Source organism: Saxophila tyrrhenica (assembly GCF_035928015.1).
Source record: "Saxophila tyrrhenica strain CCFEE 5935 chromosome Unknown scaffold_11, whole genome shotgun sequence".
In the NCBI taxonomy this organism is placed as follows: Eukaryota; Fungi; Ascomycota; class Dothideomycetes; order Mycosphaerellales; family Extremaceae; genus Saxophila; species Saxophila tyrrhenica.
The window spans coordinates 461,602-476,859 of NW_027041743.1; the positions used below are offsets into that span (position 1 = coordinate 461,602).

At 55.5% G+C, this 15,258-nt stretch overlaps 7 protein-coding genes across 7 annotated transcripts; 3 read left to right on the forward strand and 4 right to left on the reverse strand.

Moving 5' to 3' along the window:
- Nucleotides 1-484: 484 nt before the first annotated feature.
- On the forward strand, nt 485-1,136 carry COF1 (cofilin; the record flags this gene model as incomplete). The annotated part of the gene is made up of 3 exons (XM_064804469.1): nt 485-510; nt 612-918; nt 1,002-1,136. The coding sequence occupies 3 exons, from the start codon at nt 485-487 to the stop codon at nt 1,134-1,136; spliced, it is 468 nt and encodes a 155-aa protein (XP_064657239.1).
- A 402-nt stretch (nt 1,137-1,538) lies between these two features.
- Nucleotides 1,539-2,555, reverse strand: LTR77_007233 (uncharacterized protein; the record flags this gene model as incomplete). The annotated part of the gene is made up of 1 exon (XM_064804470.1): nt 1,539-2,555. One exon carries the CDS (start codon nt 2,553-2,555, stop codon nt 1,539-1,541), a length of 1,017 nt encoding a protein of 338 aa, XP_064657240.1.
- Nucleotides 2,556-3,471: 916 nt separating this feature from the next.
- Nucleotides 3,472-4,374, forward strand: LTR77_007234 (uncharacterized protein; the record flags this gene model as incomplete). The annotated part of the gene is made up of 1 exon (XM_064804471.1): nt 3,472-4,374. The coding sequence occupies one exon, from the start codon at nt 3,472-3,474 to the stop codon at nt 4,372-4,374; it is 903 nt and encodes a 300-aa protein (XP_064657241.1).
- Nucleotides 4,375-4,439: 65 nt separating this feature from the next.
- Nucleotides 4,440-5,248, reverse strand: LTR77_007235 (uncharacterized protein; the record flags this gene model as incomplete). The annotated part of the gene is made up of 3 exons (XM_064804472.1): nt 4,440-5,030; nt 5,084-5,184; nt 5,239-5,248. 3 exons carry the CDS (start codon nt 5,246-5,248, stop codon nt 4,440-4,442), a joined length of 702 nt encoding a protein of 233 aa, XP_064657242.1.
- Nucleotides 5,249-5,522: 274 nt separating this feature from the next.
- On the forward strand, nt 5,523-8,108 carry CWC27 (Peptidyl-prolyl isomerase cwc27; the record flags this gene model as incomplete). The annotated part of the gene is made up of 5 exons (XM_064804473.1): nt 5,523-5,535; nt 5,584-5,602; nt 5,662-7,161; nt 7,212-7,355; nt 7,514-8,108. The coding sequence occupies 5 exons, from the start codon at nt 5,523-5,525 to the stop codon at nt 8,106-8,108; spliced, it is 2,271 nt and encodes a 756-aa protein (XP_064657243.1).
- A 613-nt stretch (nt 8,109-8,721) lies between these two features.
- NOP2 (rRNA (cytosine-C5-)-methyltransferase nop2) lies at nt 8,722-10,782 on the reverse strand (the record flags this gene model as incomplete). The annotated part of the gene is made up of 1 exon (XM_064804474.1): nt 8,722-10,782. The coding sequence occupies one exon, from the start codon at nt 10,780-10,782 to the stop codon at nt 8,722-8,724; it is 2,061 nt and encodes a 686-aa protein (XP_064657244.1).
- Nucleotides 10,783-11,787: 1,005 nt separating this feature from the next.
- Nucleotides 11,788-14,437, reverse strand: LTR77_007238 (uncharacterized protein; the record flags this gene model as incomplete). Its single annotated transcript, XM_064804475.1, has 13 exons — nt 11,788-11,996; nt 12,057-12,137; nt 12,201-12,387; nt 12,453-12,611; nt 12,696-12,802; nt 12,858-13,114; nt 13,171-13,331; nt 13,387-13,618; nt 13,672-13,849; nt 13,898-14,157; nt 14,207-14,255; nt 14,305-14,345; nt 14,400-14,437. The coding sequence occupies 13 exons, from the start codon at nt 14,435-14,437 to the stop codon at nt 11,788-11,790; spliced, it is 1,959 nt and encodes a 652-aa protein (XP_064657245.1).
- Nucleotides 14,438-15,258: the final 821 nt, after the last annotated feature.

The following is a 15,258-nucleotide window of genomic DNA, read 5'->3' on the forward strand; positions in this document are numbered from 1 at the left end:
GATGTCGTCCGATAGCAGCGCCAAAAGCCGAATGTTTCCCATTCTCGCTGCCTCGAGTAGAGGTCGTGCCTCAGATATGGCAGCCTCACATACGGTTGCGTATAACTGTGTGCAAGCAGAGTGTCCGTCTCAGTGAAAAGTGAAGGGAAGACAATAAAATGTGGTGAGCGAAGATCCCCTTGTCACTCGAGCAACGTAAACGACATCCCGCCATCCCACCAACAGCGCCCCGCTGTGAAGCCCGCAGCCTCATCAAATTTACTCCGCCAAGCGCTCGTCAACACTGCCTACTCCCTCCATTGCGCGTACACCTCTCTCACTCGAATACCTGTCGCCTGATCTTCACCTACCACACATACAAGTACGCAGACTCCACCCGATCAGGGAGGCCAGTCGACACACAGGCGCAAGAGGCAAGACTAACAGCTTATCGCAGGCTTGGTGAGAGTTCAGAGTATCTTACACCGTCCGACAACAGCCCATCATGGTACGTCCACCACACATCTCCCAGTAAAGACCACCTCCTAATATACCCTCCCAGGCGTCATCAGGGTACCACCTCCTCCCTCCCACCCTCACCACCCCACCCCCAACTAACCCTCCACCCCCAGAGTCTCCGTCGCCCCCGAGTGCATCCAAGCCTTCAACGACCTCAAGCTCGGCAAATCCACCAAATGGATCATCTACAAAATCTCCGACGACTGGAAGGAGATTGTCGTCGAGGAAACCTCCTCCGACCCGGACTACAGCAAGTTCCGCGAGAAGCTGCTGAACGCCAAGAGCAAGAACAAGCGCGGCGAGGAGGGGATGGGGGGCCGGTACGCGGTGTTTGATGTCGAGTATGAGGCCGAGGGGGGCGAGGGGAAGAGGAGCAAGATTACGTTTATTGCGTGGGTGCCGGATGATGCGCCGCAATATGTGAGTTGTTCTACCCCTACTTCCAATGAGGTGATGGGAATGTGGAACGACTGGGATGGTTGCTGATGTTGTTTGTGTGACAGCCCCGCATGATGTACTCGTCCTCGAAAGATGCGCTTAAGCGGGCACTCAACGGCCTCGCCGCCGACATCCAGGCCAACGACCCGGACGACATTGAGCACGACAGCGTGGTGCAGCGGGTGTCCAAGGGCCGTTAGGAGAGGGTCGCGAAGCCTCACACGCCGGTGCACGCGTTGCAGATGGCGAAGGAGCGGATGAAAGTATATGGCAACGACTCAACGACGTGCGGGATGAGGCGGGAGCATGCTGAGGAGAGGCGAAGTGCTTGAAGACGGCTGCTGTGATGAGATGCGGTGGTTCGATGAGAGTTTCTTCGATAGACGACATACCTGTGCTTACTCGACATTAGCATGATTTCTTTACATTCTTCTGACCTTCTTGGGCATTATGGGATTTCGGCAGCTAACACAGCACGCCACCGAATACGCTCAAGAGACAGGAGACACAGGTATGATCAAGAAGCCATCACCTTTGGCTTGTGGCTGGATGTCCAGCATACCAGCCGATCTATCAACCATTTTTCTATAGAGTCGAGAGATCTAATGCTGATGCCCACACCCCCAGCCCACCGCCTCCCTCCTCATCTTCGCCGCACTCTTCACCCCCCTCTTCTCCGGCAACAACTGCCTCCCACTCAAATCCTGCTCCAACCTCACCCCCTGCGTCCCAATCTTCCAATGCCTCGCCCTCTTCCCCACCTCGGCCTTCTCCGCCAACGCGTCCAACCACGCCGCTAATCTAACCCCGCCCTTCGCAATCTGCAGCTTCACGACATCGACCGCGCCCTCGTAGTACTCTGGGTACAGATCTTCGCCTTCTAAAGGATCTGTCCCGTCCGGCAGCACGGTGCTGCAGACGTAGCTATTCCCGTCCCTAGCCCAGACCATCGCGCTCGCTTTCGGATCCTCGATGTCCAACCCCTTGAGCCAGGACTTACTCTGCGCAGCGAAGCTGCCGTTGCGGATCGAGTTTGTGAGGTTCGCGGCCCAGGCTTCGGCGTCAGCGAGGTCGTAGCCGCCGACTAGTTCTTCGGGGATAGAGGTGTCCCAGACAGAGTGTAGGTTTGTTTCGTCGCCGTCAAAGGTCACGTCGATGTCGTTGCCGCCGAGGGCTAGGGCCTCGTCGTGGAGGGGTTGGGTGATGTCGCCGAGGAAATGGACGAGGAAGCGCAAGGCGTAATCCACCTCTTGCTCTCCTAGTTCCGACTGCTGTACACGAGCGGTGTAATTCGCTATAGCGCTAACGACACATCCTTCTTCTCCACAATCCCGCTCATAATCCACATTACACGACTCGGGCGGATTGTCCTCAGCGTCGATGTAGTGGAAGGGCGAAGTAAAGTCGCCTTCGTCGGTGTAGCGGTAGCTGTCGGCCCAGGTTGCGATGCTGGCTAGATAGGTGGTGTTGGAGTTGCCGAGAATGTCTTGGGCCCAGTGGACGGTGGTGTTGGCGATGAGGTTCTGGGCGATGAAGGCGACGGTCTTGTGGCCTAAGCTGCCCCAGGCATATGTGGTGCTGGGGAGTGCGGCGAGGGGGAGGAGGATGAGGGGGTGCATTGTTGCGAGATCGTTTGGGGTGGTGGAAGGGTAATGGGAGTGAGAAGGGTAGGGGGAGGAAAGAGAGAGTCCTTATCTTGATGTCAAACAGGCTGGGTATATGTGCCTGGCTGCTATTCCTCGTGCCTGCTTCATTCGGGACGGCCGAGAAAACAAAGTCCCCATCAACTTACGATTGATCCATTGAGATGTCGCAGCGGGCTCACAAGGCCTTTAAGCGCAAAGGCAAGGTGGGACGACCGGATGATTGGGAGCTGCAGCAAAGGCGATGTTGCCAAAGAAGAGCATGATCTCCGTCACGTCCATCTTGTTTGCAGCCAATCACGCGCCTGGATGTCCGATCGTACTTGAGAGTGTGCGACGCTGGTGCTTCTGTCCTTTTGTGGCAGTCTTGACGTCTCGTCTTCCCAGAACAGAGCATAGAATTTGATCAGACGACAACATGAAGTTGAACGTCGTAGAGGAACAACCTCAAGGTCATCGTCATCCTTCCGCCGGAGTTTTGACGCGCTTCTGCTCCGGTCCGATTTCGGTGAGTCGCAGCGCCGAACTCCTTCATCATCAACACTCGTCTTTCTCATCGAGCACGATGGCAATCCATCACAATTGAGGAAGACATGCTACGATGGAACATACGCAAAGATGGCTCACAGATGAGCCGTCAAGACCATCTTCCCTTGCGGCGAGCTGTGAACACGGTATTGGCATCGTAGTCGCAGGAGCCTTCAACGGCGTCAGGGCTGCTGCAGCTCAGCAGATATGAGCTCAACACCCGTGGACGCCATGGACGCATAATGTCCGGACCTCCCATAAAGGTATATCAAGGTAGGAGAAAGTGTGCTACTATGTCTCATCCTCTCCAACTCTCAAGCATTTGGAGAACAATACTTTAAACTTCCATCCCAACATCCACACCATGCCTCAGACCTACCTCATCACCGGCGCGGGCACAGGCTTCGGCGCCCTCGCCGCCCGCGCCCTTGCCTCCTCCCCCGCCAAACCCACCGTCTTCGCCGGCATGTACTCCCACGACTCCAACACCGCCCCCTTCGAAGCCGACCTCGCCACCTTCAACACCCAAAACAGCACCGACATCCGTCCCATCCCCTTAGACCTCCTCTCCCAATCAAGCTGTAACGCCGCTGTCTCCACCATCCTCTCCACCACCTCCGGCCGCTTGGACGCAGTCGTCCACAACGCCGGCCACATGAACTACGGCTTCGCCGAATCCTTCACCGCAGAGCAATACCTCCGTCTCTACGACGTCAACGTCGTCGGCGCGCATCGTCTCAATCAAGCTGTTCTCCCGCATTTCCGCACCCAGCGGCAGGGGCATTTGATTTGGATCGGGAGTAGCAGCGTTTATGGCGGGAAGTCCCCGATGCTGGGAGCGTATTTCGCGGCGAAAGCTGCGATGGACTCGTTGGCGCAGACGTACGCGCGAGAGCTGAATCCGTGGGGGATTGAGAGCACGATCGTCTCGCCGGGGGTGTTTACGAAGGGGACGAACCATTTTGCTGATGCGATGAAGCCGGGCTTGGAAGGGGTGGCGAGGGAGTATGAGGACGGACCGACGAAGGGGGTGGGGGAGCAGACTATGGAGGGCACGGCGGGGGTGGTGCCGGAGGACGCGGATCCGGTGATGGTGGCGGAGGCGCTTGTGAGGTTGAGCGAGGTGCCGAGGGGGGAGAAGCCGTATAGGATTAATGTGGACCCGGGGCAGGATGGGTCGGAGGAGGGGGCGAGGGTGGTGGACAGGAATGGGGATGAGTTCTATCGGAGGTTGGGGTTGGAGGGGTTGCTGAAGGTTAAGATGTGAAAGTGTGAAGAGGGGAAGGACGACTGCGGTATCGAAGAAAGATAGATTCGTCAGCTTAGACCAGGTCAACTGCTCTTCCACGCCTCCCTGAATACCCCAACCAACTTCTCCCCCTCCTTCTCATCCCGCAACCTCTGCGCCAGGAACCCCTTCAAATCCCCCCAGAACTCCTCCGTCTTCAATATACCATCCACACCCTCCCCTTCTGCCTTCGACTCCACAGCCTCCGCCATCGCCTTCTCACTTTCCGGCGCCGGACCTTGAGAATCCACATCTATCTTCTCCGCCTTCTCCCCCAAAACCGGCTCACCCTTCTCCACCGCCGGCGTCGTCGCCCCGGGGGTCCCTCCCCCACCACCCATCAACATGACGCTAAACTCCACATCCCCTTTTACCCCCAACTCCTTCAACGTCTTGAGGTCGGCGGCGGGTTTCTTGTTCAGCAGCAATTTGATCTTCTCAACCGCCTGTCCCGTTTGGGAAGCATACTGCGCTTTGAGGTCGTGGATCGTAGTGTTGGCGTCGAGATCTGCGAGGGTCACAGGCGAGCCGGAGCCGGCGCGCATGGGCTTGAGGGTTGCGGTGAGGGTTTTCGCGGGAGTGGTGGTGGTGGGCGAGCGCCGGGGGAAGGGGTGGGTTTGGCGGGGGAGGATGAACTGTGGTAGTTGTTTAGTATAGCGCTGGTATCAGTCGGGGTGGGGAGATATACCGGGCTCTGATTGGGGTATTTGCGTGGATCGGAGACATGGTCGGCGGGGAGCTTGATGGGGCGTTTGTCGAGGGTGGCGAGGAAGGATTTGGCAAAGGTGACTGTGCGTGATGTTAGTATAGGATGGCGGTGGTGGAGGGGGAAGGGTTGGTTACCTTCGGACATGATGACTTTCTCGAAGCCTTGGAAGAGGGTGTCGGGTTCGGTGAAGAAGGCCAGCGTTACGGTTAATCTGTTGAGTCGTGGTCGTAGGATATATGTGTAGTTTTATATATCAAGAAGATGATGATAAGGTGGAAGTTGGTTGGCGGCTGGTGGGGAGCTTGGATATGAGTTCATGTGCAAATCTTAGACCTCACTTTTAACAACACTTCTGGTACAACCTGGACTCGATATGCGTTGCTAGTTATAGATATCCTTTCGCACAGTCTGCGCCATCATGTCGAACCTCTGTAAGACTCTAATACGCTCGGGTGAAGAGCATTGCTAACGAAGTACAGACAACCTCGAGCCGCAACCGTAAGACGACATAGCCACTCCAACGCAATACCAAGTAACTTGCTAACGATGGCTTGAAGAACAGCCAAAGTCGTCCTCCAAACGACCACCGGCGACCTCACCCTCGAACTCTTCGCCAAACAAACCCCCCTCGCCTCGCGCAATTTCCTCCAACACTGCCTCGACGGCTACTACACCAACACCATCTTCCACCGCCTGGTCCCCAACTTCATCATCCAAGGCGGCGATCCCACTGCTACAGGCACCGGCGGCGTCAGCGCCCTCAGCGAAGATGGCGCGCCCTTCCAGGATGAATTCCACTCACGGCTCAAGTTCAACCGAAGAGGACTATTGGGGATGGCTAATGATGGAACGAAGGATAACAATGGGAGTCAGTTCTTCCTTACCCTGGGGGCGACGCCGGAGTTGCAGGGGAAGCACACGATGTTTGGGAGGATAGAAGGGGATACGATCTACAATTTGATGAAAATGGCGGAGGCGGAGATGACGGAGGAGGAGGGCAGTGAGAGGCCGTTGTATCCGACGAAAGTCACGGGGGCGGAGGTGCTGGTGAATCCGTTCGAGGATATGGTTGCCAGGGTGCGGGAGGCGCCCCGGACGAAGGGGGAGGAGGGAAGTGGGAAGGGAGTGAAAAAGAGGAAGAAGCCTGCTGGGAAGAATGTGTTGAGTTTTGGTGGGGATGAGGGAAAGGATGGAGAGGCTGTGGCGCCGGTGTTGAAGAAGGCGAAGGCGAATCCGAAGATGGTGTCTGCCGGTGTTGAGGAGCCGGAGAGCATGAACAACACTGCGTTGCCAAAGGCACCGAAGGAGAAGGTTTCGAAGAGGAAGTCAACATCGCCATCTCCGCCACCTGCGCAAGTCAAGCCAAATGCCGCACCGGAACCAAGAAGACGCAGAACTCCCTCGCCCTCTACATCTCCTGAGCCAGAAGCTTCCAAGCAAACCGCAAAACTAGAGCAGACGAACGCAGAAATCGCCGCCCTCAAAGCCAGCATGAAACGCAACGTCGACGCCCCGCCCAAAGAAGACCCCAAACCCCTCTCCGCCCTCGAAGCCATGATCCCCACCACCAGCACCCGCGGCCGCAAACGCGGCAAAGCCGCCGACGAAAAAGGCGCCATCGACCTCTTCAAAGCCTTCAAGCAACGCCTCGAAGACCTCCCCCCGGACTCCAACCCCACCCCCACGGACCAACCCACCGCACCAACGAACGGCCACACCAACCCCAACCCCGAACCTACTACGGCAGACGACGAAGAAGCCGACCTCTGCGACCTACACTTCATCGCCAACTGCCAATCCTGCCGGAACTGGGACGAGGAGAACAAACCGGACGCCGAAGCCGAGGCGGACGGGGAGGATGATGGCGGGTGGATGGCGCATTCGCTGACGTTTGCGAAGGATACGTTAGGCAAGGATTTGGAGTGGAGGAGGAAGATGGAGGAGATTGAGGTTATTGATCCGAGGGAGAAGGCGAGGGGGATTAGGGAGGAGGGGAGGAGGGGGAAGGATGGTGGGAAGGGAAAGGAGAGGGAGAAGGGGAAGGGGAGGGCAGCGCGGTAGGTAGGTAGGCGATGGTGATACCAAGAAGCTACATCACGACATGAAGCGAGAAATTCGTCGGCTCCTCCGAGGAAGTCCCAAGCACCGCGGCTGCTCGATTCGAGAAGGTGACTCTCACATTCTTCTTCCGGAAGAGCGAAAGAAAATCTCGACGGGCGAGTCGTGATGGCAAGCAACCTTCTCCGGCGCTGTGAGTGGTCTTGCGCTTGCCGGTGAGCGATCGTGGAGCCTTCCTGCCTCTGCGTTGCTGAGAGAGGGTCATCCGCTTAGATAAGGTACTGCTTCACTTCACAACCTTCGGTTCATACTCCAATATCGACATTTCTACAACAAGCATTACTTTAACAGCAAAGCCCACAGTCCTCGCCCGGGCACTCTTACGAACGATCGATGGACACCATGGTGCCTCGAGAAGTCATTCGACAAGGCTTGCAAAGCGGACAAGCGATTAAAGATGGAGCTCTTGTCGTGGGCGCGGAAGCATTGCGGCCTGCGCCTTGTCATCACGAAGGACACTTGGTTGCCGTCCAACGTCAAATGGGACAAGATACCAAAGATCGAGCTCTTCATCCACCACATCGACCGCTCCTGCGACTGGGACATGCTCCTGCGGATAACGATCTGTGAGCTCGCCAAAGAATTCGAACACTTCCCCCAACTCCAGCATCTGATGATCAGATTCGGCGACCTGCCATGCGAGATAGCAGATACTCCCAGCAGTTCGCCCACGACGTTCCAGCGCACTACGTCGGGGAAGTTCGATCGGAAGTGGTTCTGGACGGAGTTCGTGGAGCACGCGTATATCATGGAGGACATCCTTGAAGGGCTGGCTGTTCTTCCGCCGGCCAGGACGCTGAGCTCTCGAATCCGGAAGCGAGGATGGGATATGAGAGAGAAGCGACTTTGGGGATCTGCGGGAGGGTTCGGGGAAGACGAGGGGTGAGCCGGGACATCGTTATGGGCAGGTGGACTATGATCCTTGGCATTTCCGGTCGCCGCGTGATGTGTCAGAGAACAATTGGGACGATATGGCGGACAGCACGTCGGAAGATGAGTTCCATTCTGGAGAGCATCTGACTGGGTCACCTAGGTCTCAGCAGGGATGAATCAAGCGGCTTCGTGGCCATACTGAGAGGGAGTGGCTGGAGGTGTTTCCAGGTACCTACTAGTGCAGCAGTAGAACAAGAAAGCGGGTTATGGGAGAGCGCGGCGTGAGTTGTGTGTTCTTCCTCGATGATCGAAGGTGTGGTGAGGATATTTTCAGGGCGTGCCGCAGCGCAGACAGAAGTCGTCGGGCTATGAGACACTGTGGTGGCCTATGCCTTCGAAAGTGGACGAACTACTCATGTTCACGAGTGCCGCTATGTACGCTCAGCGCGAGCAACATTGCAAGCCACGGTACACTGCTAGACCGGCTTGTACTCTGCCCCGTCTCTCAACGCGGGCTTGTCTGACCCTCGCTATGTTGGAGCCGACACAGCTTGGCTCCCTCTGCAAAAGTCCGAGAAGACGACTCGGGGGTAGTATGAGTTGGCAACGAAGGGATCATTAATCTATCATCGACTCAAACTCTTCACAGCCTTACTCTTCACGCCCTTAGGATCTATCCCCTTCCTCCGCATCTGCCGCTTCAAGCTTCGCTGGATCATCTGCTCATCCTCATCGTCGTCGTCAAACCCACCAAATCCATCAACACCATCCTCAGCATCAAGATCAACATCCTCTCTCTCCGCATCTCCGTCGGCAGCAACGTCAAGATCCAAGTCCACACCATTCGCCTGTCTCTTCTCCTCCGCAGCGGTACCCTGCGCCTTGACAGCGCCGACGGGAGTAGGACCAGTCTTCTTGAACTTGGAGACGAAGAAGCCGTCGACGTTGTAGGCGTGTGGGTAGTACCTCCGCGTTTCCTTCATGCTGGGATGGAAGCGCTTGTTATTGTATTTGATGAACCCTTCTTTGCCAAAGACCAGACCAGTGGACACTAGGCGGACGTTGGGCCGCTTGTTAAGTGCGTACTGGACGACTTGCTCGTTCTCTTCGACTGTGACGGAGCAAGTGGAGTAGACGATGTAGCCACCGGTCTTGGATGCGTGGTCGACAGAGTCGATGGCGGACAGGAGCAGCTGCTTCTGCAGATGAGGTAGTCGCAAGAAGTCTGCTTCAGTCTTGTTCGTCTTCACACTTGCGTCTTTGGCGATGACGCCGGTTCCAGAGCAGGGCGCATCGAGGAGGACACGGTCGAAGCCGCCCATCACCTTCGGGAACTCCATGGCACTGTAGTTGCAAACCACAGTGTTTTTCACGCCCATGCGGTGAATGTTACCAATCAGACCTTTCGCACGCTCCTTGTTCGAATCATTGGTGAAGATGCAACCAGTATTGCGCATCAACGCCGCCATATGGGTGCTTTTGCCACCGGGCGCAGCTGCCATGTCCAGTACGCGTTCGTGTTCCTGGGGCGCGAGAGCCATGACTGGGAGGAAAGACGACGCAGCTTGCAGAATGTAGTGACCAGCGAGATACTCAGGCGTAGCACCAAGGGGTACTTGCGACTCGAAGATCTGTAGACCGACTTTGGACCACTTGCCCACAGGCTCAAGTGTCACGCCACGATTGATGAGGCTGTGTGCAAGGTCTCTTCGGTGCGTTCGGAGTGTGTTTGTGCGGATGACCATTGGCCTTGGCGACTCGTTGCTGTCGAAGAAGGCGAGTGCCTCTTGGGGTGGGAAGAGTGAAAACAGCTTCTCGGCCAAGAACGGAGAGTAGCCGTAGTATGCACTTATGTCCTTCAACAACGCTTGCGTGTAGTCTGCTCGGCTCCGCGCAGGGTCTCTGAGCTCCGTGAAGTTTGTCAGAACTCGTACTGTCTCCGTGATCCGTGTACGTAAAAGTTGCAAGTCCGGCGCCAGTGCACTCTTCTGGCCCTCCTCATCATCCTCATCCGGTATGTCAGCTGCAATGTTGGTTTGCAATGCATCATCCTGCAACTCTGCTTCCGCATCTGCAACCTCTTGAGCTCGCTGGTTGTCCAGCCTCTGCGTCAGACCAGCAATGTTGGCCGCTGTAAGCGCCTCTTCTGCATCTGAATCCTCGTCCTCCGACCACATCCCCTTCTGCACCTCCTGATCCGAGTCTACCACGTCCTCATCATCGTCGTCAGAGCCAGAGGGTGCATTGGCGAAGTCATCCATATCATCCTGCAGCTCGTCGTCATCCAGGTGGTCCAGGTCTTCTCCGTCCAGCCCGTCCATCTCATCTTCCATAACATCCTCATCATCAATACCATCGCCGCTGAGGTCCGAGAAGCCATTCACTTTTACACCACCTTCTTCGTCGTCTGAAGCCAAGTCCTTCTTTTCTGGAACAACCCGTTTCTGTACCTTCGCAAATTGGCCTTTCGAGGCTGCTTTGCCCGCTGAGTTCTTTGCACCATTCACATTGCCATTCGGCGATGCCGGCTTCTGCGCAGGTGTCCCATTCTGAACCTTCTGCTTCTTCACGGCGCCTTTGGTCGGTGCTGCCAGCTTTCGCTTCTTCGATGCATGTCCTTCATCCAGCGCCGGAGGTGGACCTTGCTTTTGCATGCGCCGACTTGGTCCTTTCTTGTGGTTCGCCATGGCTACCGGCAGTTGTTCTTGTCCTCAAAAGCAGGTGGATTACTTGTCTTCACATGCGATCAAGAAGATCCAAAATTTCTAGACTAGCGCCTCGGCTGTTTTGCCTTGGCCCGAAGTTCTTCCGATACTCTATCAACACCACCTCTTGGTTCTGCTCGTAATATCCTCCATCACTATGCGCTCGAAATGTCAATGCAATGATTCTAGGGCATTCGGATTCTCCCGCCTCACAGCAACTCCACTTGCACTGACAAAGATGCAAGATAGTCGCGTCAGTGACAATTGCGATACAACGGTGCCTCATCACAACGCCACTGGCTTCCAAGACCAGATTGCACAACTGGTCGACCACCATATTCGGACTTGAGAGTTGAATGAAAGCAGTGCTTTCTACGGCTGCCCTGTTCTCCCGACGATGCGGCCATCCCGTTTGCGGACACAATGTACCCCGTGCGAACCCCTGGTGCTCGAGCCACTCCATCCAGGCGGGATATTGATTCAACACTCTATCAGGATTGAGATGCAACGCTGGGAACCCTTTAGTGTCTTGAGATTCTGATGACTGCCCCGCTTGGATGGCACATGGACACAGGGTTGAGTTAAGATGTGTTCGTTGCGCGACCCTCGAGCATGCTGCAATGATTACCGGATCTTCCTGCCAGTGGTGTTTCTCCTTCAGCAAATGCTCAACTGATTACATCGCTCAAAGTTAACAAAATAACATTGGGACGCCGCTGTGCAGTCAACAAAGGCATGCTAGAATTAGCAGCAGGCTTCGTACCATTTGTCTGGGTGACTGTCATGTCTACTGGCAAGCAGTCGAACCCAACATCGAGGCAATGATCTGTGTACGAAGCTATGCTACTGTCTGACTCAAGGTACGTACATTCTTATTTTCATGTCCACAAACAGCGACGAACATGGCTCACACCACGGCCTGATAGTATCCAGCCTAAGCACTCACCGGTAATTGCATTCCATGCTCGCGCTTCCAGCGAAGCTCTTTCACTCTACCTCCTTCCTGAATGCCGTCTCGGTCTTGTACTCCGCATCCGGAGTCACCGGCCCATCGGAATACTCATCAAACTTGTAGAGCGTTGGCGATGCAAGACCCTTCTGACGCAGAATCTGCGTCTTGAAAAAGTAGGGCAGGACAGTGCCGACTTGGTAGTTCATGTGGCGAGTTGTGGGAACGGCGAAGACATAGTCGAGTTCTGTTTGCGAGGCGTGTCAGTGAGCTAGTGGACATGGTTTTGGAGTGGAGGGGGATGTACCTTCGAGCGACTTCTGCTTAGTCTCCGGCAGCCAGAAGAAGATCATGAGGAAGGCGAGGAAGTTCATTGCTGCATAGAAGCCTGGAGTACAGAAAAGGGTACGTCAGTAAACATATCGGACATGGGTGTTGGGGCGATACTGACCGAAAGCGCCGGTCAAGCCGAAGGCACCGAGTTGACGGGGGAATGTCAAGGAGACAACGGTCGCCCAAAAGTTATTTGTGGCTACGGCCCAGCTCATTCCCATCTCTCTGTGCGACAGTGGGAATACCTCAGCACTGTAGGTAAACGGAACGGGTCCTTCTCCTGGCGAGTAAAATGCATCGTAAATCTGCACGTAAACGTCGAGGAGTCAGCAGCAAGCTCGGCATATTAGAGATCTCGACAGCAACGTACGTAGATGAACGTAGCGATCAGCCCTAGATGAGCGGGACTTGACTCCGGGATGTAGAAACACAGACCCGCTGCTAGCAAGGTCCAGCACATGTTGGGGAATGTGAACAGCAGCAGCGCACGCCTTCCGAAGGTGTCGATGGTCCAGATTGCTGGCCATGCCTATATATTTAGGTGAAAGATGTCAGCATCCTTTCCTTCTTGCACAGTGGATGGAGGGAGGGGGAAAGAGTGAGGGAGGAATACGAAGAGGAAATTTATGATGCCAAACCCCCAGGAAGCCAGCAGTGCTCCGGTCACAGAGGCACCAGCTTGCGCGAAGACGGTGGATGAGTAGAAGGCGATAATATTTACTATTGCATATCAGTAAGCAGTAGAGGATAGATGTACAGGTATGGCATGACTTACTCCCGCACATCTGCTGTGCAATCATCACGATCCCGGAAGCCTGAGTCGCTCGGCGAATGCGAGGGATGGTGAACAGCTCGACGAATCTAGTGAACATGTTCGCGTTGACGGAGACACCGGACTCTTTAATCAGAAGCTCTTCCTGCTGCATCTGGGCATGGATGTAGTAGATTTCCTTGGCCGCTCGGATATCGGTGCCTCGGAGACGCTTCAGGCTGCGGTAGGCCTTCTCGAAGCGGCCTTTGGACATGAGCCATCTGTGAGGTGTCAGTAGAGTCATGCGACAGACTTATAGGGCAGGTGATTGAGGTACCTGGGAGATTCCGGACAGAAGTAGATGCCAATAACCAGTGGGACAGCGGGAATGAAGGCAGAGGCAAGCTGAAGTCGCCATGCGATCGCTCCAGTGTCCTTGACAGCCAAGTTGGCGGAAGTACCAAGCATGATGCCGAAAGCGGTCCAAAGCTGCCAGGTCTGCGATGATGTTAGCGCCGTTTTCTGTCTAGAGATGCGACGGAAGTCACCATACCATAACCAAGCCACCACGAATGGCCGTTGGAGCCACCTCGGCGGAGTAAACTGGCACCGTCACTTCTTTAAGGCCCATACCGATGCCGAGAAGAATGCGACAGGCAATAAGCTGCTGCCATGTTTGACACAGTGCCTGACCGATTGGTGCAAGGACGGAAAAGATTGCGGCGCCGAAAATGACGTTCCGTCGACCGAGCCAGTGGTTGAGGGGGTCAGAGATCCAAGCGGCACTGCAGTCAATTAGCTACCACGAACGGTACCAGGCAGGTAGTGTTGTCCTTACAAGAGAAAGATCGCAAAGTAAGGCATCGAGTTGACCAGACCAACCAGCCATTGATTCTTGGCGCAGAGCGCTGGGTTGTCGTTACAGAAATCCTCAGGGCCATCGGGGATCCCAAGGTCGAGCGGCCACGAGAGATTGGCGCCGTTTGAGCCCGTCTGATCCCATCCTTGGACGGCCGCTGGATCGCGTTAGCTGGGTATTGCAGCGTGTTTTGTCGTACACATACCTGCGATACTATTCAGAATGATAGTAAAGTACAGGATGCGTGGATGGCGCCATTTGTTGGTGATCTCTTCAGCGAGGTTCTGCTTCTCATCGTCGTTGAGCTCGGGAAGCCTAGCGATCGCGTCTGGGTATTGGACTTGGGCGGCGATTGCGCCCTTCTTGAGGAGTGGCAAGACGTCGTCGAGGTTGTTCGTTCTGGCAAACTCTTCCACATCTTGCAGCAGGGCGTCTCGAGTGACACCGACCAGAGGGTTCTTGATCCTGGGGAAGGGTGAGTGGTGGTCTTCGTTCGAGGGGAAGGTCGACCTACTCTCCAGTCTGGTTGGATGTCAGATCTGCAACACTCGCCTTGCGCTTCGCTGTTGGGTATTTAGCATCGAGAAACGTGCTTGTGGTGTTGCAACATACCCTCATCCTGGAAGAGAACCGAACCACGGCGTTCGCCAGTGCTAGACGCTGCTCAGCCGATGCGATCGAGACTAGCAATGGCCAGAATGACTTACTCGTTGTTTGGGAACCCGCGTTGCTTCTCGTCAGCCATATTGGTCGACACGGAACTCAATCGATGCGGAAAAGCTGAGCAGGAACTGTACAGACGGACGACAACGACGAGTGCGACGGTGGGACATGGCGAGACTTATTATGTCTGTGCCACCACCACCGCTCCTTGCGCAGCTCGTTCAGGAATGGCATTCTGCGCGAGATGCTGCTGCGTATTGATTGGCCTATGGTCTCGTGGACAACCTCACTAGCTCGTCTGGGGTAAAAGTCTGCGGGGAATCCTTCGTCACAGGTCAGGTCTGGATTTCTGCAGCTTGGGTCAGACACCAAGAGAGTCCTGCATCGGGGCGGCCGCTCAATACGCTTCCCAAGCGCTTCTTAAGAGAGCCCAAGCATGGCACCCGGTGTGCTTATTCTAAGCTTGGTTTGGGAAAGTGTTGCTTTGAAATGTGGGAATGGAGATCAATGAGAAGGTTCGGAGTCCATACTTAGCCATTCGATCCGTGTTGTTGCCATTCCTTACGTATGATCGGACGTACTCATGTTCCTGCTGGGTGTTCGTAGCTGTCGCACCGACTCCTGCAAGCACCACTGAATCGAGATGTCCTCCTTCTGAGCTGCGCCTGCATGTCGACCCCTCCTGGCGCACTCGTTGGGGCATCGTCACTGCTTAGCCAAGCAATATACCGGACAGCTTGAAAGTACTGTACAGTGAGCCTGACGATGGTGGCGTGAAACGCTTCTTGTGATTGCATGGACATCATCTCCAGCTGGAGGAAGCCGAGAACGAGGCCTCGTTCAGGCGGCTAACCGAAGTTACCTCTCGGTGGCCACCCGACGCCACTGGTGGTACGGTATCCC